At 39.5% G+C, this 24,935-nt stretch overlaps 3 protein-coding genes across 5 annotated transcripts in view; 2 read left to right on the forward strand and 1 right to left on the reverse strand.

The window, feature by feature from the left end:
- tmem117 (transmembrane protein 117) overlaps nucleotides 1-6,302 on the forward strand; it is a 51,775-nt gene extending 45,473 nt beyond the window's left edge. For 2 of the 3 annotated variants that reach the window (XM_039809046.1, XM_039809047.1), the window contains exons 7-8: nucleotides 1,470-1,599; nucleotides 2,890-3,545. In XM_039809046.1, coding sequence (XP_039664980.1) covers nucleotides 1,470-1,599; nucleotides 2,890-3,545 — 786 coding nt within the window. Of the gene's footprint in view, nucleotides 1-1,469; nucleotides 1,600-2,889 lie in introns of all 3 variants that reach the window. The other variant, XM_039809048.1, reaches the window with a different exon arrangement.
- Nucleotides 6,303-9,787: 3,485 nt separating this feature from the next.
- LOC120563802 lies at nucleotides 9,788-10,745 on the forward strand. The gene is made up of 2 exons (XM_039808210.1): nucleotides 9,788-9,939; nucleotides 10,083-10,745. Exons 1-2 carry the CDS (start codon nucleotides 9,796-9,798, stop codon nucleotides 10,743-10,745), a joined length of 807 nt encoding a protein of 268 aa, XP_039664144.1. The 5' UTR covers nucleotides 9,788-9,795.
- Nucleotides 10,746-15,292: 4,547 nt separating this feature from the next.
- The window catches only part of nell2a (neural EGFL like 2a), a 120,308-nt gene continuing 110,665 nt past the window's right edge, over nucleotides 15,293-24,935 (reverse strand). Inside the window, exons 19-21 of the mRNA XM_039809654.1 lie at nucleotides 23,147-23,295; nucleotides 19,838-20,062; nucleotides 15,293-16,083 (exon numbers count right to left, since the gene is read on the reverse strand). Coding sequence (XP_039665588.1) covers nucleotides 16,042-16,083; nucleotides 19,838-20,062; nucleotides 23,147-23,295 — 416 coding nt within the window. The 3' untranslated portion in view covers nucleotides 15,293-16,041. The remainder of the gene's footprint in view (nucleotides 16,084-19,837; nucleotides 20,063-23,146; nucleotides 23,296-24,935) is intronic.

Consider the following 24,935-nt stretch of genomic DNA (forward strand, 5'->3'; position numbering starts at 1 on the left):
ATATGCCAATACACACTACCAGTTTACTCTTCCTCTATATGTCTTTGAGACTCATTATTTTGTGGGAGGGAGGTACATGGCTTAAATGCCATGCCTGTTAGTGCTATAGCAACAGATACTGCAGATATGGAAGAGGAGTGGAGGACTTAATTAATATCCAGGGGGCCATCACCAAGCTGTTATGCTGTTCTTAGATATTGGCATGGGAGACTCTGGATCACATGAGGATACAGGAAATGTAGACTTGTGGTAATATAATGCAGCAAGACGCTCTGTACAAATAACAGGGAAAAAATGGGAAAATGCAGCTAATATAAAAATGAAAAACTGACTTGTGCTTTGTTTTTGTTTCTTTAACAGCGATGATAAAAGCTAATTTGCGAGATGATTAAGTCAGCTCAGTAGAAACAACATTTAAATGTTCAGCCTCTGTGATTTTCATTAGTTTCATCTGTGTTTGCCATTTTAAATACACACTTTCATAACGCATAAGTAGCTAGTAACTACATACAGTTACAGTAGGGATTCTTTTTGAGTTTTGAGTACATAAAAATATATTTGTATTGCACTTCTAACAGTTGCAATTTATTCACTATGAAATAAAGCAATTATGGTCCAATAATAAAAGAAATTTACTTTTTAACTGAAGGTTACAAAGTCAAATACAGGCCTCCTAAGTCATTATTTTGGGAAACAATAAGACAGTACATACATTTTAATTTTCTTAACATATTCACTGATGCAAAATTGTCTACATTTCATCACTGGCCAGTGAAAACTATGTATTTTCAAATCTTTTAGATTTTTCAGATAAACTGAAGGGGTTTACTGTTCCTTTTATGAGTTGATAAAATGATTCTACCTTATAAGCTAAGTAAACCATTTAAAATGTTATTTGATTCACTGAAAAGTCACAAAGGTGATCACAGTTGTGTTTTCTTAGCCAATTTAAAGTTGGCATTTTGGAGATGCATGGTTTGGGAAAGATCCACTCTAAATTGTTTGCCACCCATAAAAATATATTTCTTTTATTGGATTGATTAATTTATTTTGCATATGCATCTCATCAAGAGTAGCGACTGCTTCTGGTCACCAAATATAACCACATACTAGCAAAAAGAGCTAAGTGACACCACAGGGCATGGGCTGCTTCTAAATGTCAGTTTGGGGTGCCTGTTGATGTGTTTTGACATGTTGAAAGCCCAGTGCACATTAGTACACTCCACACGCCTGTAAACACACAGTGTAGTCTCCAGTCTACAGCGGCTGGCACCATGTTTGACCTCCAGTTAGTGCATGAAGAGTGATGAATATCAGCTAATATGAGAAAGTTCAGTGTTCCTCACCCAATAAAGCATGATACATGGCTGACATTTGTCATGTCAATGTGGTTAGTTAAATGTGTTTTTGCAGCTGAGGCAACATTATCACAGTGGCAAGATACATGTACGGGTGTGTGTTTGTTTCAGGACTGGGAGTTCCCTCAATTCATGGGTGACCTGGATATGAATCTACCAGGAATGTCAACAACGCATGTGAAGGTCAAGCTTCCTGTCTGCAAGAGTATCTTTAAAGAGGAGTACCACATTCATATCACAGGTACAAGCAGACACGTGCACGGTGCTGCATACAAAGAACAGTACCTCTACCTTTACTAAATAGTTCTTTACAGATTCAAATTAAAGCCCATATTCATTAACTGATTAAATAGCAAAAAATAAAGCAAAAATGTCCACAAGGGAGACATACTTATAGTTTATAGTTTGGCCTACTTCTGCATTGTGTTATGCATACCAAACATGCTTTCCCTGCTCTAGTTTTGCATTTTCCTGCATGTAGGAAACAGTTTGATGGCTAAACCACAGCAACAATTTATAATACATGTGTAGCTGATGTGGCACACAGGTGGCTCCACCGCTGCAACTGTGTTTCTCATGTTCCTCCCTGCCGTGTGCCGAGACACATCTCTCCTCATCTTTCACGTCTGTGTCTTAATGTTCTCGGCAAACGCATGTATTTCCCATTTGAAACTGTCCTCCCAGTTTCTCCATTTTGTTCCGTTGACTGCACACGCTGACTCACAACCATAAAGAGAAGGCAAAACCAATGTTCCTGTGCTAAATGTTAAGCTGTTCAAACGCTCAGTGATTCGCGAAAGGTTGTTAACCCTAATGCTTTGCATATCCATTAAGCATTATGGAAATGGCTCCGGCTCGACGTGATTGGTTTAACTAAAAGCTTATTAACAGCATATCACGGGGAGAGAAAGGGAGAGGTGTCCCGTATACCCGGGGAGACATCTGCCTGCTATCAGTCAACCTGGGGGAGATGGCTGTCTCGTGGTAATGTAGTGATCTCGTTAGAAGATACTGTTGAGGAAGTAGCACCTACAAATGGATCTGTCTCAATGCATGAGAGATATGCAAAAGGAGTGGGATTCCTGACAAATGAAGGTGACAGCGTATCTATCTGTCTGACTCTGCCCTTTAAATTTTGTTTGGAGTAGGACACTGTACATCAATCTGCCTGTCTGTTAAATTATCTGTACAGAGCGTGCATGTTTATTCCTTGAGTTACACTTTACTTAAAGGTATCTACATAAGAGTGACATGACACTGTCATTAACGTGTAATAAACATTATACATTATAACATTATATTACAAGTCATAAACGTTTATGACATAACGCTTCTTTTAGTAAGTGTCATTCTGTTTTTGTCATGACAAGTTAGGGTTAGGGTCAGGGTTCACGTGTCATGACAGTGTCATGTGTTCATGACAGTGTCACGTCACTCTTATGTAGTTACCTTCAAGTAAAGTGTTACCATTCCTTGCTTATCTGTCAAAAGATAGTTTGTAATCTAACCGAAGTCCCGTGTCTTGTTACAGGTAAGTGGTTCAACTACGGTATCATCTTCCTCGTGCTGATATTGGACCTGAACATGTGGAAGAACCAGATCTTCTACAAGCCCTACGAGTACGGTCAGTATGTTGGGCCTGGTGAGAAGATCTTCACAGTGGAGGAGCCAGAAACACTCAGCTTCTTCAACCACAGCACACTCACCTACAAGTGGCGCTCCACCAACATCAATCCCGACAGCAACTTAACCTACGTGGAGCGGGACATGTTCCTCCACAGCCGCTACACCGGAGCCAGCCTGGACATCAAGTGCCTGGCCTTCATCCCAAGCCTGGCGGCGTTCGTCCTCTTCGGATTCTTCATTTGGTTTTTTGGGCGATTTCAGGAGAGCGAGACCTTCACGGAAAACCAGGACAAGACGTATGAGAGGATAAAGAGAAAGTCGCCGTCGGAGTACAGCAAGGAGATGGGCGTGACGCCAGAGGAGGTGCACATGACCATGAGTGACGGTCTGAAACGAACGGGAATGCCCATGCTTCTCTCGGTGGACGGGCCACACTTTGGAGCAACGTCCTCTACGAACTCGACGATTTCCATGGAAACCCAAGAGACCCATCCGAGCATTGTGATTGACAGCGCTGAGGAACCAGCAGTCTCTTTTGATGTCCACAAGCTCTCTCCATAACGGAATGAACTCGTGAAACATTGAACTATATAACTGCGGACTGGTTAAAAATGAGAGCTCAAAATGCAGTTCATCAAGATCTTCACTCGACGTTTTTCATCGGATAACGCCAAGCTGCAACAGAAGTTGACCCATACATGAGACTCAGGAGAAGGACAAAGCTATGCTACATAATCACCAAAGCCAGTCCTGATGGCTGTTGCAGTTGCATTTGTTTGAATATATTTTTGTAAAACTATCTTTTTAAAAGCCTCTAAAACGGCACCAATTCTGATAACAAACCCATCTTTTAGAACAGAATGCAAACTTTTAATTCACATGGTGCTCGCTCGGATTTTGCATTTTCATAATTCAATTTTGTCACGGCAAACTATTTTGGTGCCTATATCAGAGGAGTATTTCTACAGTCGTGAAACTGCAATCAGGTGGATTTTATTGTATCACACCAGTGTTGCAGCTACACTAGTGCCTTTATATTTCATATCTTCAGATACAGACAGAAACATATTCAGTCCATACAGGCAACAAAACGTAAGATGTCCTAGTTACGGTCTGCTTTATTAATGTCTTATATATGCTTTCATATACCGACACTTGTTACCTCATTAGATCCTAAGACTTTATCTTTTTTTTTTTTCATGTGAGGTCACTCTTACTCTCACTTCTTGTTGAAATTACATAATTATAAACATCAATGTACTTTGAAGACCTATTCATATCTCTTCACTTGATATTAGTTGCAGAGATAATAAATGCAATCAGCTAAGTCAAATTCAAATATCCAACCAACTAGCCACCTCATGATTGCTTATGTTGCTGCTGCAGCTGGACTGAATACCAAAAGAGTCAGAAAGGTGGTTTTGCCCTTGGCATAAACATGTCATTGAAGTGCAGGGTAGGCTTCTGCTCCAAAGCTCAGGGCTTCTTTATGTCTAGATAAACCTTCAAAGTTTTAGAAGCAGCCTGGTAAATGCATGGAAATGTATTTATTTATTTATTTATTTATTTATTTGACACATTATCCTAGTGTAAAAAAAAACGAATCCCTGACATTTAACTGCAATTGAAACCTCCAGTATGTATCTTTACACTGGCTTTGAAAGAGTCCACTGCCTTTTTAAATATGTTCCTTTGCTAGGAAGTCTCTTTTAAAATACATACTGTATATATTTGGTGTTTGTGGTCCAAAACAGTATGCCTTTCAGTTGTTTTCTGTAAAGTACAAATACTAACTCAATTATGACAACATTACTAACCGTATTGCTTTATATAAGTTTGGCACATTTCAGTAAGTACTTTGCATCTAAATATGACCAAAGATACCAAATAATTCAGTACTGAACAAATAGTGCTGCATAAGATGATATGCTAATTCAAAAGATCTATTCATGATAGACAGAGTGGAATGATATTATGTGTTCTTGCATCACTCTGTATTATAATGCACTGTAATGTGCTATACTGTCCTGGAAAAATTATTTTCCAAAAAGAGGGAACTGTCAAATCCAGATCCTTTGCTCCCTAATAACCCAATCATGATAGAGTTTTGTTCAACATTATTATAAGTAATGTAGCCCAGGGTTTTGCAGTATTAAATTATAATCAATTAATAAATTGCAAGCATTTATATATTTATATAGTAAAGTACAAAAATAATGATTAAAATATCATTAAATTTGCCAATTATTGATTCCATTTTCATTATTCTGTCCTTAAATGATAAATTAAATTAAAATATGTAGTCACAAAATGTATTTATAAATTTGTAAAGAAATGACATTGTATTCCATTTACTTGTGTGTCTGCCTATCATAATGCATCTCACAATTCATGTGTCTGCTGCTTTAACATTTACAGTTTTCATTTCAGAATTGCTTGAATTTAAAGACATCTCTCTATATCTTTAGGATGTGTAAACGCATCTTAAAGTGGAATCTAATCCAGACAGACCTCTGATTGGCCAGCTGCTACAGTAGGTATTGGCCAATCAGAGCTTCTGCTGCTGCTCTAAGGGGTTAGGTTTCATTCTTATATGTCTTAGTCAAATAGGTTATTCATACACCATTTCAATTAACCTCTAATTAATTGATTTAATAATCGATTCATAATAGTTTTTATGTATTAATTGATTATATATAACACTGTTAAACTTCATTAAAGGAATGCCGTGTGTGTGTGTGTGTGTGTGTGTGTGTGTGTGTGTGTGTGTGTTGCGTGCGTGCGTGCGTGTGTACAGTACATTGTGGAGTCAGAGGTGTCTATTTGTGTCAATAAATTGTGTCAGTTTTATACTTAATAGTGCATGTTGTGTGTGTGACTGTGTGTTTGTGTGCTTGTGTGCACTGGAGGCTTGTGAAGTGCGTAAGTGTTTGCTACACTTGTTTTTGACAAAGGCCATTCTGTGAAGAGGTCAATTAATTTAGCATAATTGGTTTGCAGCTCTTGGTTTTGTAATGATCCTTTTCTACATTACAGCTCTATGAGGACATTAGATATTAGTGTCTCACCAAAGGGCAGAACCTCTCTGGACTTGAAGGGGTCTAATCTGTATTGTGTTTAATGTGAAGTGAAAGTGAAGGTTTCCTCTTTGTTATTACATCTTTTCATTGTATTGTGTTGCAAAACTGACACTTCCTTCAGTTCCTGTGTTTGTGCTTTTTTTCTTAAAGCCGAGGAAATCTCCTTTCAGTGTTTGCTCAGTGTACTGTACGTCTGTTAAACCTTGTGTTACCAATAAATTAATACCTTTGTTATCTACTCCATTTTCTCTTGACCAATTTGTGAGATTCATTATTGAATTATTGAAACGTAACACTTGTAAACCTTGTTAAAAAAAATTTCTAACATTATTGTTAGAACATTTTTTAAACAAGGTTTACAAATGTTACGTTTTTCTATATGCTTGGGAATTTGTTGCCAAGCAACAGCACAGTTCAAGCTTCCTGCAGCTGCTGACCCAATTAATATGGGCGATATGAGAAATAATGATACTATCTTCACAAGGACACTTGAATATGTAGCCTGCGTACACATGACAATGGGCTCAGATTAGTACGAGCCCTGCTCTGGGCCTGTCCTCGGTTTGATTTATGCCAGTGAGAAACAATATGAATTTGTTATGTGTTTTGTTCCCCAGAAGGATTTACTTACAACACATGTATACGTGTAAATGAGTTATAGATTGGGTTGAAAATATCTGAGGGAGGAAAAGTGAACAGAATTGGAGGCAGTAGTTATCAAACCTCTCCAACTGCTTGTAATATCTGAGGAGTCCTGGGATGATTAATATGAAATAAGGAAAAGGTGTGGCTCTTGGGATAGAGAAGTCTATTAAATAGATTGCCATGAAACTTTGTAGATATTCACATTCCTTAAAGGATAACTCAATGTGTTGTTGATCCCCTGACTTTTAGTCTGAGGAAAAAAATGAAAGAGCTCGGTTTTGCCACGTAAAAGTTTGTGGACTGCTGTAACAGCAGTCGACAAACTTTAACGTGGCAAAACCGAGCTCTTTCATTTTTTTTTTAATAAATTAGCTAGCTCAAATTGTCAATTTCAAGGTTGATTTATTGTCATTGTACAACACAGGGTCATAAAATGCAGCTGTAGTCCCTTTATGCTACACTAAAAACAAACTATTACAGCTAAACCAAAAACAGTAGTGCATTCCCATGCTCGGGTGACCCAGGCCCACCCATCCCTATGCTAGCGAGCCTCAGTTGTACATTGTATTGAGTGCTAATTAGCAAGGGTTAGCTTGCTAAAGTTCTAAACTAAAATGTATACATGGAATACATGGAAAACAGTTAGCACTGTCATTGTGAGAACATTAACATGCTGTAGTTAGCATTTAGCTCAAAGCACAGGTGTGCCTAGCCTCATAGTGTCGCTATGCATGGCTGTAGAGTTTTGCTTCTTGTGAAAAAACTGGACAGGTTTACCATTGTAGGCCTCTAACAGTTAGTCAAATAAAACAAGCTGACATTAGAAGAGACAATTACTTTTTGGTAAAAATTCTCAGACTTTATACTGTAGCTATGTATGACATGGGTCTAGGAGTAGAAATTACTTTCTTTTTTAAGGGTTGACCAGTGGTTAGAGGGAGTGAGCTATGAAAGACTTAACCCCTGACTAAAATACCATAGGTTATATTATGAAAAAGCTGTTTAACTGAGGCCTCTTCCAAGTCTGCAGTTGGACTGAGAGATGAGATATTGATTTTTGGAGGACCATGCAATAATTGAGAGAACACATAAAAGCTGGAGTTTCAAAAATGTTTGTGTGGTGTTGAAGCCTGATACTGTTGTGTTCACAGTGTATTGACTACTTCCTCAATGCAGTGGATGCAGTTGTGTTGGCAATTGTGATCGATTGCATTGGGATTTAAATCAACATTTTAAGATGTGTTTCTTTTTTCATGTCTTTGGAGGCTTTTTTTTTTAAGATTATTTTTTGGGGCATTTTTTCCCTTTATTAGATAGTGACAGTGGATAGACAGGGACAAAGGGAGAGGTATGACACGCCGCAAAGGGCTGCCGGTCGGGCTCCGTTAAACTCCGCTCAGCTCGCTGCAAAGGAGCTCCAATGCATACTTGCTGGGTGAGCGCTCGAGGTCCCTTTGGAGGTATTTTTTTTAAACTTTTCACATTATTTACTATTTGCTCAATTCACATGTCTTCTAGCACCTAATCAAAAAAAGACACACGTTTGAAAAACAACTACTACTTCTCGCTACAGATAAATATAAACCAGCCACAGCCACAGATCAACTGGACTCTCCTACTGTCTTTGAGCTATCCCCCAATTTGATCAGTGTATCATGTCCTGGCATGGCCTGTCACTCTGTGCTGACAGCTCTGTGACTCTGGGAGACCCTGTGAAATGTATCAGTGCAGTCAGTCCCAGCCAGCTGCAGTAGCAGGTTTCCCCTTCATTCCTTTCACCGAGCACAAGATGGTTTTTGTCCCCAGTGGCCACAAGGGAAACACAATTCCTCTCTAATGCCTTCTGCAGGTTTCTTATACCTTACAAAGGAACATGTGGCTTGGATATATTTCTCAACACATCCATCAACTCACTGAATCCCCAGACATGGGTTTGTGATAATGATGTCTGCCTTACTCTTTCTCTGTGGGGAAAATGGGTTGAATCAAGTTAAGAATTAAGAGATGAATATCAGCACTAACTGTTGCACCGCTGTGAGGATTTGTAGCAACTAGTGACAGAATCCACTGTTGAAAAATACAGCAACTTTTGCTATTAAATCCTGTATTGATTTCATTTGAATTAAAATGTTTTTGTGTCATCCCTTTGCAATGACCCATCCCGGGAAGACAGTTTTTCTCAATTGTTTACACACAATTACTGGTACTTGAGACACAATGACCACAACATGTAACTCATGCACCAACCCCCTTAACCAATTCAGCTGAACTACAAGCACAATTCCTGCTTTACACTCAAATTTCAGTTCTAAAACACACTTTTTTCAAAACACTACACACAATTTCTCTGCATTTGGCACAATTTTCATGCAGAAAATCTCTTGTTTTCACAAGAAACACACTGACATTCAAATATGAACACTGACTCATCACATGGGCAAACACCCATCACACAGTTTTACAATTAGCAATCAGAGCTTTAGCATAAAAGGGCAACAGGTGAGCTCTTCTGTTTTGGAGCAATGGATGCCAACATTGGAAACAGAGGCAGAGCCAGAGGAGTGAGAGTAAGTGGAGGAGGACGGGGAGGACGAGGACGAGGAAGGGGAAGGCCAAGGACCGTAATCTCTGATGAGATCCGAGCCACTTTGGTTGATCATGTGGTCAACCATGGTCTAACAATGAGGGAAGCTGGGCAAAGAGTACAGCCAAATTTGAGCAGGTACACTGTAGCATCCATCATCCGGACTTTCCGAAATGAGAATAGGTAAGAAATACTCTCACTAGAAAATTGCAATACTACATATCAATACAGTACTCAGTGAGTACAGTAGTACAGTATTGCCTGTGGACTGTTCTGTAGGACTGTAAAAATAAAGTATGTTTCAAGTATTTGGGAAATGTATTCCTACTTTGTATTTACAGTATTTTACTATTTGTTTGGCAGAACTGAAAGATTACCAACACAAGGTGGTCGGGAACGTCTTCCGTCTCCTGAACAGGAAACTGAAATAATCAACATGGTCCTAGAAAATAACGCCATAACATTACGGTAAATACAAAGAAAAATCCTAGAAAACAATGAGATGTTTCAAAATATTGATAGGGTAAGCTTATCAACACTGGACCGTGTCTTGCGCAGAAATAATCTGAGGATGAAGCAGGTCTACAGGGTGCCATTTGAACGCAATTCAGAAAGAGTCAAAGAATTGCGACATAACTATGTGCAAGTGAGTCCTATACAATCCCACAATTGATGCATACTCTCAACACTGTATAAATTATACATATTTCAGTATTGTAATCATAATGATTGTGCTCCACAATAGTGACCACTCCATGTCTATTTCTGATATTGTCATGTGTGTTACAGAGAGTCCTTGAGCTAGAGGTGGCTGCAGTGGAGCACCAGTTCATCTTCATTGATGAGGTTGGATTCAACCTCACAAAAAGACGAAGGAGGGGAAGGAATATCATCGGCCAGCGTGCCATTGTTGAAGTCCCTGGCCAGCGCGGAGGGAACATCCCAATGTGTGCAGCGATTACCCACCAAGGCGTCATCCATCACCATGCTACCCTTGGCCCCTACAACACTGCCCATCTGATCACGTTCCTGGACACCCTACACAACACACTCATTCCACCAGATCAGGTAGATGGCCCAGAGCAGCTCAGGTATGTTGTCATTTGGGACAATGTAAGTTTCCACAGGGCTGCTCTGGTTCATAACTGGTTCACTGCCCACCCACGCTTTTTAGTCCTTTATCTCCCTCCATATTCTCCATTCCTCAATCCTATTGAGGAATTTTTTTTTTTTCGTGGAGATGGAAAGTATATGACAGAAATCCACAAACGCGGTTTACCTCTTCTCCAAGCTATGGAAGACTCATGTGGAGATATAGCAGCTGATGCTTTTCATGGCTGGAATCGCCATGCTAGGCGATATTTCCCCCGCTGCTTGGCCAGGGAAAACATTGCTTGTGACGTGGATGAGGTGCTGTGGCCAGACCAAAACAGAAGAGAGGATGCAGCATAGTTTTTTTTTTTTTTTTTTACGGTATTATTTTATGTAACTGTATACAGTAAATTCTTCTGTTTTGTATGTAGACCACTGTATGTGAAACTTTGTGTTGGTTTGGAATGGGATGTACACGGTGTACATTGTTTTTGTGGGAAAAATAAAATATATTTGTTACCGTGTATTTGTGTTTTGAGTATAAGAACAATATTCTCAAATTCTTTTACAACACACTTATGTACTGTCTGTAGCAAGTGTAACACTGAACCAAAAAAAAGGCCTAAGTCATTATGATGAATGGAGAAGTGTTTTCAGTGTTTTACATTGAGCACATCAGTGTTCATCTGGTTCTTATAAATGTCTATTCATGTGATGGTTTGTGTGTGTCATTTGAAAACAAAATACCCTTTTGAGAAGAAATAACATTATTTTGAATGTAAAGTTTAATTTTGCAGGAGCATTGAGGAGTTTTGCCCATTGTGTGTGTGTTCTTTGGAATTGTGTGTAGAGTTCTGAGAATATGAGGCATGCTTTCAGAAAATGTGTGTAAACAATCGAGAAAAACTGTAATATAGAGGGTGGCTATTCATGTGTAGGACACAAATAATTAGATTATAAAGATAATAAAGATTTGCTGTAAAATTATTAAATATATCTAACCGTAATCAACACATTTTTCTTGAGCATGAAAGTTAATTCTTGACCATGGAGACGTTGTTGGAGGACTCTGAAGTAATAAAAAACAAGATTCATTGGACCATGCAATGAAACAAAACTAAAATGTAGTTTGAAAAATCGTAACTCAAGGTCCACTCACTGTCTCCCTCAGCAAACGGAATTATTTTTTATTTTGTTTCTGTGCATTGTCCAATTAATCTGACAATTGTTAAATGTAGCTTTTAATTATTTCAGAATCATCCATAAAAAAAAAAAATCACATTTTAAATTCTATTAAATCTCTCATTCCAATTATGATATAAAAGGAAGACTAAGACTAAGGGTAGCACTATACTCCAACAGAACTAGTTCTTACGACATGTGGCATTCTGTAATAACCCTAACACTAATCACAAAGTTAATCTGAGACTGATGGGAATGTCATTCATTTTGCTGGTATTTTTCCTTGATAGTGCTAAATGAAAAGTCGCTGGGTCAAGCTTTTACAATTCATCCTGAGGGTGACATAATTGTGTGCACAAAATCTAATGGCAATCCATCCAATAGTTGTTGAGATATTTCACCAATAACCAAATATGTCAACCTCATGGTGGTGCTACAGGTAAAGTCAGGGGATCAGCAAAGTCAGAAGGATTCATCATCTGGGAACCACGAATGTCCATTTATAATTGAATGGCAATCCATGCAATACTTGTTGGGATATTTTAGTCTGGGCCAAATTGTTGGAACGTACCACATTTACATCCAGACAAAGTACAGGATAGGCTTAATCATACCAACATAACATCTGGTTTCCAGATGTAATATACAGCTACAGCAGCAGAACAGTTTGATTTGTAGTTTATTCAATTTGGAGAGGACTAATGAAAACGTTTGGCAAATAGTTTAATTTGCCAAATTTACACAAAAAAACACAGTAGTGCTTCCCATGTTTGAGTGACACTTGCATAAACCCACTCAGGCCCACCCATCCCTACGCTAACAAGCTTCAGTTTGTATTTAGTGCTAATTAGCAAGTGTAATTTAAGTGAATTGGTTCATGATGAATGGTGGCTTATCTGATTATTTAGTTTTCAGCAGCAGCCACAGTTAAATCTGGAAAACAAAGCCATAGGCACCGTGGGACTGTAGAACATTTGTACTTGTGCGTGTTTGTTTTTATACAGACAAATATGGCGATTCAAAGTGACTTTTCTTCTTTTTCTGGCTGATGCTCTATATGTTTGTGCAGTCAGTCAATCCTGCACATTTCTTGAAACTGACAAATAAACAGAAAGCTCAGAAACAGAAGTCTACATTGCAGTGATATGAGGTAAATATTCTACAAGTAAAAACTTTTAACTACACTTATTTATGTTATGATTCTTCCTATGCTTACTGCATAAATGATGATTGCCAAGTGATTGCATGCTCCTATTCTCTTTCTTTCTCCACAGAGATCTCTTTACCAGCGCAGTGAATTTTACAAACCAATTAGAGCCATTTGAAGAATGGAAGATAACTGAAAACCTAATGAAAAAACGGTCATAAAGCACAAAATATTGCATGTTGATGAATTTTTATCAATTTAAACTTTCCACTAAAGTAAAACTGAACTGAAACTAAAACTTTTCTCTGTTGCCTTGCTTCGCCAGCCACAATCACAATGATATGTGTGGTTGTTAACGGTGAATATAGGACAGGCAGTGAAGTAGACTCCCTGCGGGTCCCGGCATCTGTTGCAGAGGGTTCAGCACTGCCATGGAAAATTGGACATTTAGGAGCCAGCTGGAGGACCAGTGTGCCCTGCTGTGCCACCACTACTCAGGTGCCCACTGGCTCCATGCCACCACCAGCTAGAAGCCACTGGACCAAAGCAGGCCAGATGGTGCCCTTGCCAACCTACGAGCAGCCGCTGCGAAATGTCCACTGTCCACTGCCTATGTCCCCTGCCCTATCATTCAACTCAGGGATGAGTTTGGAGTCAGGATAACCTGAGGTATAAAGTTTTTTTATTGGGCGAGAGGAGCAGAAAAAGCTCAAGTGAGCGGAGAGTGTGTTAGAATATAAATGGGCTCCATTACGTTGTGTGTTTGTTAATGTAAGCAGCTGCGAGGTAGAGTCAGGGAATCAGTCAGTAGGGGAGAGGATGCTCCACAGGGAAATAAAGCCATCTCCAGGCTGAACTCATTTGTCCGCGACTGTGAACTGATAGATAATTATATTAGGAGCTTTGAGGGTTCTTCTGTGATACAAGTATTACTACTATCTCCAGAGGCACAGGACAAAGTATGGAGGAGAGGGATTTGTGTGCTACAACTAGGATAGTCTTTGCTCTGCATCCAAATATGTGGATGTTGAAGTGTATTCAACACAGAGAGGCCTCATTTGAAATCCAAATCATGGTACAACTCTTAGTATTGGATCTATAAAAGCCACAAATTTGATTATACTTATTGAATTTACAGAATCAATCATACCCTCTGTATCGCCCAAGGTAGTGTCTGATGGTGGAAGGCTAAATCTCTTATCTCACCAGATGGTAATAAATACTGATAATCCTTTAAAAAAAAAAACTTTTAATCTAGTATGAGATTACCAATGGTACATGTAAAGCATTAGGTTTACTGTAACCTATTAACATGCACAGATAGCCCATTAAGCCATCCCATCTAAATAATGACTAGTTTCATATACAGTACATACTGTATAAAGAGTGAGGCCACAATCGCAACACATATCCTGTACTATTACTCCATGATGAATATACTGGACTGCTACTTTTATTTATTTTTAAGTATTTAAGATCATCTTAACAAACACCTCTGTAATTTAATGAGCAAACTGCTATCACTACATCTGCTGTACAGATTGTTGTGTTTAATGTAATTTAAAGCTTTAGTGCATAACTTTTTGATATTATTGAACGTCACTAACCCCAACCCCCTCCCTCAACTATCTTGTCGGTGATTGGCTGGAGTGGTTTGTTGTATTTTGGTGCACAGGCTGTGCCTCTAGTGTTTGTTTGACGTTTACGACCCCTGTGTTGTCTCCCGAGACCGGGCTTTTTCACAGTGTGCTCAGGGAGCAAGCAGCTAGCGGATCAAGGAGAGATGCCTACCATTTAAGACAAAAATGAAATTGCGCTGAAACCATGTAGGAACTCATAGTGCACCTTTAAAGGAAACACAAATATAGACATTTGAAAATATTAAATGTTTCACCTATTATACAAGGTAGGTGATTGAACAAAATTAATAAGGTGTTGACAAAAACCTCACCTCAAGGGCCACTTAAAAATGTACAATTGCATGCCAATTAAGCGAAATGAAGATGAGGTGAGATCATTTTGTCTGTTGTTGTTTTCTAAGTCAATAATGAACTTTGAAATGAGGTTATCTTTTGCAAAGACGTTGGCATTGTTAATGGTTAATATGTTTGTTCTTCATAAAAAAATATTTTTATTGCATATGTTGTTTTATTCTTGGTTCCTGATGTAAAGCACTTTGGATACCTGCTGGTTGCTGTAAAGTGCAATATAAATAAATGTTGATTGATTGATGTCGATAAAAGTGTTTATAAATTTTGTATCAACGTTTAAGAAATCTAGTATTTACAACTTACCCGTTATAAGGGAGGCCATAGAAAAAAATACCCTGCACCTGATAAAAATTATATTACAGTACCAAATATTCATATATAGTCAATTAAATGAGTGATGTTACTCTAATTTAAAGCAACACTAAAGCACTTTTCCCACTAAAAACACTTACCGAAACACTTACACGAACATTGTAATCTTCATCAAGGTAGGATTTATGGCAGGACTGATGCAACTGAGAGATGTCTTCAAACACAATGAATACAGAAACATCACACTCATACATAAGCCAAAGACATGAATTAAATGTAAATGGAAATACTTTTATTTCACTATTACACAATAACAAGCTTGGGGGAAAAAATTACAAATAAGAGAAATAGAACAAAAAGCTACAATGCACCACATAATATAGACAATTCATAAATGTGGCAACAGAACCTTATGCTAACTGCCTTTACTCTATCTAAGATATCATCATAACTGAGAATTTAGAAATCAGCAAAAATGTTTGGACATCAAGCACAGTCATGCCAGTAATATTAATATGTTACAGATTCATGTAGCGATGATTCGGAGTGGGGAACGGTGATCCTTAAAGGTTCACTCTTAAGTGGTGAGACAGAACAAAGAGAGTGGGTTTTAGGAAACTGTAGTCCGTCATCTGTTTGGTATGATATAGGCTTGCATTTGGTATAAAGAGGAGTTGAGGAGGCAGACGTGGGTCACACAGTATTTGAACAATGTTAATGCTCGATGTGCATGAGGTACCAGTTGGCTGGGGTTTACCATATAGAACATACAATGAGAGCTAGCAATCTGCAGAAAGTACCTGAAGGTTACATTTGAGCAATTGTCTGTATTGGACAATGTGACATTGTATGAATTATCCTGATTAGTAACCCCCATCCATCTGGTTTAGCAGGCAAAAACAAATCTTAACAAACACTATCTGACCCACGCCTGTGAGGGGGACAGTGGGGAGACATAGGGGTGGTGTTACTTTTTTTTTTTTACATGGAGAACACTGTACAGGTGCCTTCAGATCTGCCGGGACTAAAGGCACATGGGGTCCACTGAGCAACAGATGTGTCCATTCTGGAGAGGAGAGGAGAGGAGAGAGAAGGCAAAGAAACAACGAGTGGATTATCGTCATACTTTAAACTCGTCTTTTTGAAGCTCAACAGTTAATATTTTCAGGTGGCGGCGATGCTGCAGCATACCGATTCAGTTTGGCATTTAGAATTCCTCTGTGTCATTTTGGCAGCAACTGATCCAAGGTGAAGTTATTCTACTGAGAATACAAATTTGTCATTTCGCTTTAAACTAAGGGGACTGATAAACTCCCTGGATCTCTAAAGGTTTGCAGGCACAGCACTGTGTGTGCAAAACCCCAAACTGACCAAAAGAACTCTCTACAACTGACTGTACTGAAAGCAGCACTGTTCAAAAATATGTATTCCACATTCATGTATTTAAATGCAATGTAAAGGCCCAGATGCATACGTTTTGAAGTACACCTATTGTTGCAAATGGCCAAACACGGCCCAAAGTTTTTTGAGGCGTGTCAAACTGCTTTGACGCCCCTACTCAGACTTTGGTTCAATATTGGACCGTCAAAAGAGGACCCAGCAACCAAAGCTGTTTTTTCTTCAGCTGCAGTACCTGTTTGGAGATAATTCTAATTATGCTAAACAAATAAATAGATACAAAAAAAAATCCATATTGAGCCTGTTTTTAGCAGCGTTCTTATTTTGGATGCAGGCCAAACATTTCTTGACAAGCAGCTGCTGGCTTTACCGGTGTTCTACTGCCAAACAAATGACGAAAGCAGCAGCAAGCACCCAACAGTTACCCTCCTGCCTTATGTAACGTTATATAACATTAATGGGGCTATCTATAAAGCATACAAATGTGTGCTTGCCTAGTGCCTAAATATAAATAACAACCTTTTACCAAAATACTGTTGTGCACCATAGGAGCATTATGTCTTTGACATTATTTTAAAAGTTAGCAGAAAAATACTTTAAATATTTATCAGTTTATCAGTCTGTTTAAAATGTCTGCCATCATTTCTGAAAGATGTGTTTTCATTGTCAGGCAAGCAGAGAGAAAATATTCCATCCTAGAAACTCAGGCAAGGGAGATCTTTGTGGATAAGTCCTAAAGCTGGGGCAAAACAATTAATGCTCACAATTGTTTATGAAGAGGATATTCGCCTACATAGTTCACTTACCCAGTGATTGTTCTGTGCCACAAAAACTTGTGGAGAGCAGCTTTCTCCATCTGATTTACTCAAACCAATTATGCGAGTTTGTCTCAGTATTCTCAGTAGAATATCTAAGACTCTATACATTGTAAGTGCTGCGTGTGCAAACATGAGTGCTTGTGAACACCAGGCTGTGATTCCCTGCTGTAGCTGAGCCAGAAGCCAGGAGTTGAGGGGCTGACAGATGTTTTCTTAGTGTGGGTTTCTCTTATTCCAAGGCTTCAGTTAATTTGTATTAAAGGGATAGTTCAACATATTGGGAAATACACTTATTGCTTTCTTGCTGAACAATGGAAACATTCTTATATTTGTGCATTAAATATGAAGCCACAGCTGGGTATCTTAGTTTAGCATAAGACTGCAATAAAGAGTTTTGTCGTCAGGTTGCTAGGCAACCTCACTGTGGTCCCTTCAAGAAATAGTTCAGCACAAAACGCAACTTGTCATTTTTTTACATTTCAGTTTTTTAGACGGATATTCACCCTTTGCACGTGACGTCACACTCTACGCCCGCGAATTATAAACGTCATGACGGACGGCGGAAGAGACGGACGGCAAGTCAAACGAGAATGTGTTCACTGTTCATGTTCTCACATACACAATCTGCAGAGTAATCCTCACCAACATAAGCATGTGTATGTATTGCCTTTCTGTTTTAAATGACTGATAAATAATAATAATAAACTTCCTCACCCAGCTAGCTGCAGTGCTAACCAGCTGTTCCTGCTAAAAGGTCCCACATAACTATCGGTTTTTCACTGACCTACATATCCCAAAAAGTAAGCCGTTCCCTTGATCATTTAACTTAACACACATACAAAAAATATTGGTTAAATTAAAGATGACATGGCACGGAAACTAGCTTCAAAAAGGCCAAACAACTGAATTAAATGCGGGTCTGTGGAGCCCCTACCCCGGTTAGCCAACCAGCTAGCTGCAGCTAGCTTTGGACTGCTCACTAGCTGCTGCCCATCGAGTCGAAATATCCACCGGTCAACAGTGAATATAATCACAGATAAGAAGATGGCTAGATGTTACTTTATGTGTGGTTACTACTGATCATAGACACTCCGTGATTTACTGCATGGATTAACGTGTGATTAATGTGAATGACTGCATTTCCCAGAGCTGGGATGCATGCAGGCATCCATTAGAAAGTTGCATTGGCTCAGCCAGTGAACAACGGTACGTGGGTAGCCACGACCGACCATGTCCTTTAAAAACATAGACTACATGTTATATAAATCTTTACTTAAGTAAAGAATAGATGTTAATACAAAATAAACCCTAGATTGATGTCTTATCTTTGCCAATATGAGGTACCTCCCCCCGCCGTTAGCGTAGCATTGCGTCCCTGTAACCCAGCCAGCTACAAAGAACTGGTTAGCATCCAGACTTTTAAAAGGTTTGAGATCAGCAACAGTGTCTGGGGATACCTCCGTTTACCACATAGTGGTACAGATCGTGTAGACTGAAGTCGGACAGACTGCAATTTAATGTGGTCCGTGAAAACAGAGGGAGGAATAAGGTAAGGGTCAGTAAGGGTACTTCTCCAAATACACCTATATGCCCCACCTCGACCGATAACGGCACGACAACTTGTTCAATAGAAGAAGCCATAAAGAAGAAGATAGTATTATTATTATTACAATTTATTTAGTGTTATTTATTTGAAACTAATGAAACTTTCCGCTCGTCTACTACACTGTTTAGCTTGTGCTTCCGGTGACTCTGCCGTCCGTCATGGCGTCGTCACGTGGTCGTGGTCACGTGTTTGCAAAGGGTCAATAATGAGGTATAACATGTTAAGTGAGCTTTAGAGGTGCTGGCAGGCAGATTTTGTTAACTTTGTACAGAGCCAGGCTAGCTGTTTCCAGTCTCTATGCTAATTTAAGCTAAATGGCAGTTAGCTGAAACTTCAAATGTAGCAGACAGATATAGAAGTATCAATCTTCTTATGTAACTCTCCGCAAGATAATGAATATGCACATCCCCCCCCCCTCCCAAAAAACCCCCAAATGAGCTATTGTATTCTTGTTCATACATTGCCTATAAATTGGTCCCTAATAATATCAAACTGAAGACAATTGAAAGCGAAGTTCTCAAATCTCAAACATCCCATCTTTTTTGGTATACTCTATATTGTGCTTTTGAACAAAAAAGTACATTCTTGGAGTATGAATATTAGATTTTCTCTCTCAAGGCAACCACTATCACATGGAACTGTGTGCATTTTGGTTTACATAATAGATTGAGAGTTACTCATTTCATTAACCTCCTTCTCCATTTGTGGCCATTTTCTATTAGCCTACTGCTCTTTAAAATTTGGTGAAATGTGTCTTTCCTATGTGCCAAAGGTTTGTGTGTGGATCAGAATCAGCTGCATCAACACCTATTGACACCTAACAGAAATATTTACCACTACGTGTAATAAATACAGCCATGAGCTGTTAAAGATGCACAAATTGCCTCCACAATACACAGTCAATTTCCAAACCATTTTTCTTTGGTGTCTTGTCTGCCACTGAAGTAGACAAACTGTAATTTGCTGTTCGGAGGCTGCCGGCGGGGCTGGCACCTTACCTTGCACTGGCACAGGGTGCACTCTGTGCCATGTTTAATCCAGGAGGAGCCACTGAAGCGTGAGATGCTGTGCTCGTCCGTGCACGTCTTGGTGATGTCGTTGCGGATAGTGTCGGCCTGGCAGGGGTCGGTGACACAGCGGGGACAGCACTCGCCCTCAGGCACCACGGTAAACTCACAGTCCACGGGCGGGCATGGCAGAGGCCAGCAGTCCACCTGCCCCTGCTGTAGAGGCAGAGAGAGAACATTTGAGATAGATCGACAGACAGCAGCAAACGCACTATTGCATTTTCCAGCCCTAATCAAGTTATTCAAGCAAATATACATATTTCTCCTGACTCTGTGTATTTGCATACTAGAGGGAGCTTCTCCACTTGATGGAAGAAAAAAAAGTTAAGGTACTGAGAAAATATAGATGAGCAGAGCAATCTTCCAACACAGTCAGCAATTATTATTTTTTCAGTTTATACAAAATCCTCAAGCTCTTTAATTGCCTTGTTCTAGTCCCACTCTCTCATTGTTGTTCCCATATTAATCTCCCAGCACAGAGAGCCTTATTGGATTCCTCCTGCTGCCATTCTGAGAAAACGGGTCATATATGTTGGCCAACTTTACACATCCTACCTACTGTACACTACATCACTCTGGCCTGACCCACTTCTGCTTACACTGCCATCCAATGAACATTTCAGCTTCACACCTACTCTGGACATGAAATATGGGCTGTATATGTTTAAGCACACACACACAGACACAAAAGGCATACACACACATTAAGTTACAACTGGCTTGATGCAAGTGTCCCACTGGGGATATTTAATATCAGTGAAAATCATCTGGCTCAGCATTTTTGGGAATGTTGTAGTAAATTAGGCTGGCTATAAAGCAGAGGCTCACGCAGTGTTAATGCCCACTCCCTGCCTCCGTGTTGTGTGTAAATATTTGAAGTGGGAAATCCCCCCGAGTGGCACTCTTTGCTTGTAGCCAGAGGGAGGGATTGAATGTAGCCTCAGGTATCTGTCCCACACTGCGAAAAGGGACACTGTCATCTTTGTCTGCTCATGCAGATGTGGCCTATGATCCAAAGAAGAAAGAGATTTGCTATACAATCAGCTTTTCTTTGCCTTTCACACAGAGCGTTGTGCCATAGAAACTTGATCAACACCTGAAGCCGGCCTTTTTTATTTCTTTGTGATATTTCAGAAGGTTATTATTTTAATCTGGCTATGCATTCAGTGGTCATTGTATCTCACTGTAATTTAATCTTTTTGCTTTTACATAGACAGATGTAAGGATAACACAGCATGTTACAAAATCCCTCCTGGAGATTAAAACTAGTGACATTTCTATTTGCCTGGGAATCAGCCGGCAGTAATCACGCTCTCCATTTTATTCGCCTCGACCTGAAGCGCGACCTATGGCGAAGGAATTTGCTTCTTTGATCTCCTGGTGATTTAACAAGATAGCAAATCACATCATCAAGTGGCCCATGTGTTCACATTCTGCAAAGGACACATTCTTGATTTCAAATGATTGCACGGGTAGAGGGGAAGGATTCACATCTTGGTCTTGGGAGAATGATTTGCCCATCTGGCTGCTGTCACTGTGTATTTTAAGGCCCCTGCTGAGCCTGGACAGCCATGGCTCTGCTAAGTGTACCAGCATTCAAGGTTCATTTCACGTCCCTGTCACGCTACTAGGGCCCCATACGGTATCGCTCAGCAGCCTTCTCCCCCGCCCTTTCAAGTGCTGTTCTTTATACTGTATGGCTGGTGGTCCTTTGCTTTGCTGTGTATGTTTCTGTACATCTTAAATTGAGTGTGTTTTATGTCTGACTGTGTGTATGTGTGGATGTATGAAAGCATGAACATGTGTTGTGGTGACAGGTGTGACTACATTTTCAAACATGGAGTATGTGTGTGTGTGTGTGTGTGTGTGTGTGTGTACTACAATATGTACATACTCATGTTTGTATAATGTATGTGTGTGGTTGTATGCTCTGCTGCTGAGACTGGCATGCCTGCATTCTCAAAATACGTTTGTCTGTTTCTGTCAACATATATAAGTGCCTACAGTGAGCACTGCCTCAGCGAGAGTGAAGCCGTGCAAACCCATTTTCATCCGACTGTGCTTCCCAGCTGCCTCTCAGCTGAGCAGTGATTTTCAAGCTCACCTATAATGGCTCGCTGTAAGAAATCCAAAAAGCAACCCTCAGGTCCGGGCATTACAATGGCGGGCGGAGGGAGGGAGGAAATGGCATTGCTGTTGCTACTCAGACCATAAATCTGTCAGACTGGAGCCAACTTATATTAGCTACACGTATGGCTGATCTTTAAAAGCAACAAAAGGGAGGGGAAAAAAGAAGAAAAAGGAGTTTTAAAGTGCTTGTCTGAGATCCACACAGTGAAGATGATTTGTGAGTCACTGAACAGAAGGAGTGACACTGGTGTGGGTGTGTGGTACAGCTGAGTGTGGGTGAGACAAGACAGTGAGGTGGAATGTAAAGGATGACATTTGCATTTAATATGCATTTGGCTGTATGGTAGAAGGATTTATAGTTTTTGTCAGGTTTATTGGGAAACACTTGCTTCCCTGTTGTTTGAACAGCAGCACTGTGTAAACCTTGGAAAAGGTCGACACAGCAGAAGACGTGACCGCAAAGAAAATAGTGCATATGTCTTACTGTGAAAGATTTATATGACGAACACAATGTTTTTTTTTGTTCTGTATGAGAAATAGGACTGCATGTACAATAGAGGACACTCAACACCACAACACACACATGCTGCAAATACTCATCAATCAACACAGCCTTCTCAAAGCACACACAAATGACACACAGTGTTACAACTCCCACTCTCCAGGCACACACATGTTCTACTATTCTCTCAACCTTGGAAGTATCCTTTAATAAAAATGTATAATTCCATCACAGCAGACAACAGTGCAGAGGGTCCTTTGAATTCTTTAAAACCTCACTAAACACTCACTCCCTTTCTTCTGCCATGAGTGGAAAAGCAATCTTTATTTTCTCCTCTCTACAACCTTCCTAGTCGCCTCTTAATCAGTCCCCGTCTCTTGCCACAAAACTTCTCTCCTTGACTTTCTTTACATAGCACCTCTCTCATTTGTGAGCATTTCCATGGAGACTGGAGTATTTGTTCCATTTCTTGCGCACTGTGGCACAGCAATGAAAGCTTATGTTGCTTTTGCTGTCAGCGTAATTTGCTTCTGATAAAAGCATGGACTAAACTCCTGCAATGTAAGTTTTATAAACATGCGGCGGTTTATTTATCCAGCCCTACTCACCAGGCACTGGCACTGCTGGCAGTTTTCCACCCATGTGTCCCCGCTGCCGTAGGTGAGCAGGCCATTCTGGTGCAGACACTGGCTGCTCAGTCGAGGGTCGCACTCGGGGCAGCAGAACAGGTGGGGGTGGTTTTTGTTGTCACACCCACCCCCCCCCCCCCACCCAAGCCACGCACTAGGCACCGGTAGCACATACGCGACATATATCATATGAGCACACATATACATGCATGCAAAGACAAGGCCAGTTGTGTGATGGGATCATTAAGCATGTATGTTGATAATAAATATTGCAATAAAGGCTGTGCAGCCTAGCAACTGATTTGAAGCTGTATTTTATGGCTACTCAGTCTCAGCTCGTACTTTGGGAAAGACACACTGGAGTGAAACGTATTTCATGAATACAGAGACTCAATGGTTCTTTAGGAGTTCCTGTTCATCGGTTTGGTGCTTGAAGAAGTGCTACTTGGCTGTCTAGTTGTCTCAGTGATTTAAGTTGCCTTCCACATACAAGAACTGCTGGGGGTTTAAATTCAACTCATTACATTTGTCACATACTTCTCTCTACATACATCTGGTGCTGCCACTTTAATGTGCAACTGTCTGAGCCATAAAGGAAATAAATAAAGTAATGTTAGCTCCAGACACATGAAAACAATTAGTCGATTAATCAATTAATCAATTAGTTGACTGACAGATAATGAATTGGCAACTTTTTTTTTTTTTAGCGATTAATAGTTTACCTAATTGTCTAAGTAAAAATCCCCAAAATTCTTTTGGTTCCAGCTTCTCAATAATAAATAAATGATCTTGACCAAAAAATAAAATAAAAAATAAGAATTATAAAAAAGAATATACCTGTATGTATATATATATATATATATATATATATATATATATATATATATATATATATATATATATACTGTATACACACACACACACACACACACACACACACACACACACACACACACACACACACACACACACACACACACACACACACACCACTAGAGACTTCAGCGACTTAAATGGGGAATGACATGAGACATGAACCAGGGACGTTGCTGTTCATAGTTGCTGCCTTAACCTCTAGGCTCCCAGTCTTAGGATTCTTATTGGCAATTTTAATTATGATGATGATGATGTCATTATTGTTTAATTCTGATCTTGTGACATACTTTGTGTTATCTTTTTTTTTCTTTTTCATTGTTAGTCTGTTATAATTTTTTATATCAAAATGAGTATTAATGAAAATAAAAATTTACTAAATGCATGACAAATAAAAGTGACATTTACACCTGCAGGTTCTTCAACGCCCAAATAATAATTTCAGCTCTGCATAGTTTTTCTTTATTTTCACCTCATTTAGGATTCTGGGCCACCTAGGCCATTCTGGGATACCTGGAGTTTCCGCCAATTAAATAAAATTTTGAAATGTTTTAGAGATTAGCTTCCCCACTGACAGACACACTCATGCGGTAAAACCCCACCCATCTGGTGCTCTAAGAACAATTTGCATATTGCACATCCCAGTCTTTGTCTTCTCTGTGATTTTTGACCTTGGTTTCACCCATCAGTTAGTCACAGCTCTCCCTCTAATATCCAGCTGTGTCTGTCTAACTCCAAAACAATAACATGTTTACTCCTCTGCTTCTTCAATAGCTCAATACAACTCATTTTGACAGGCAGCTCTTCAATCTCTAAAATCAATTAATATGACTCATTTAATTAAGAAGCCATTTCTGCCCTGGTCCTTTGTAATCAAATGAATAATTTGCTGCTT

This window comes from Perca fluviatilis, chromosome 8 (assembly GCF_010015445.1).
Source record: "Perca fluviatilis chromosome 8, GENO_Pfluv_1.0, whole genome shotgun sequence".
Lineage (NCBI taxonomy): Eukaryota > Metazoa > Chordata > Actinopteri > Perciformes > Percidae > Perca > Perca fluviatilis.

Excerpts from the sequence above, each read along its gene's own strand:
- LOC120563802 (XM_039808210.1), top strand. The coding sequence starts at position 9,796 with ATGTTTCAAAATATTGATAGGGTAAGCTTATCAACACTGGACCGTGTC. Across the intron at positions 9,940-10,082 it reads TGCGACATAACTATGTGCAA|AGAGTCCTTGAGCTAGAGGT; the intron begins GTGAGTCCTATA and ends TGTGTGTTACAG.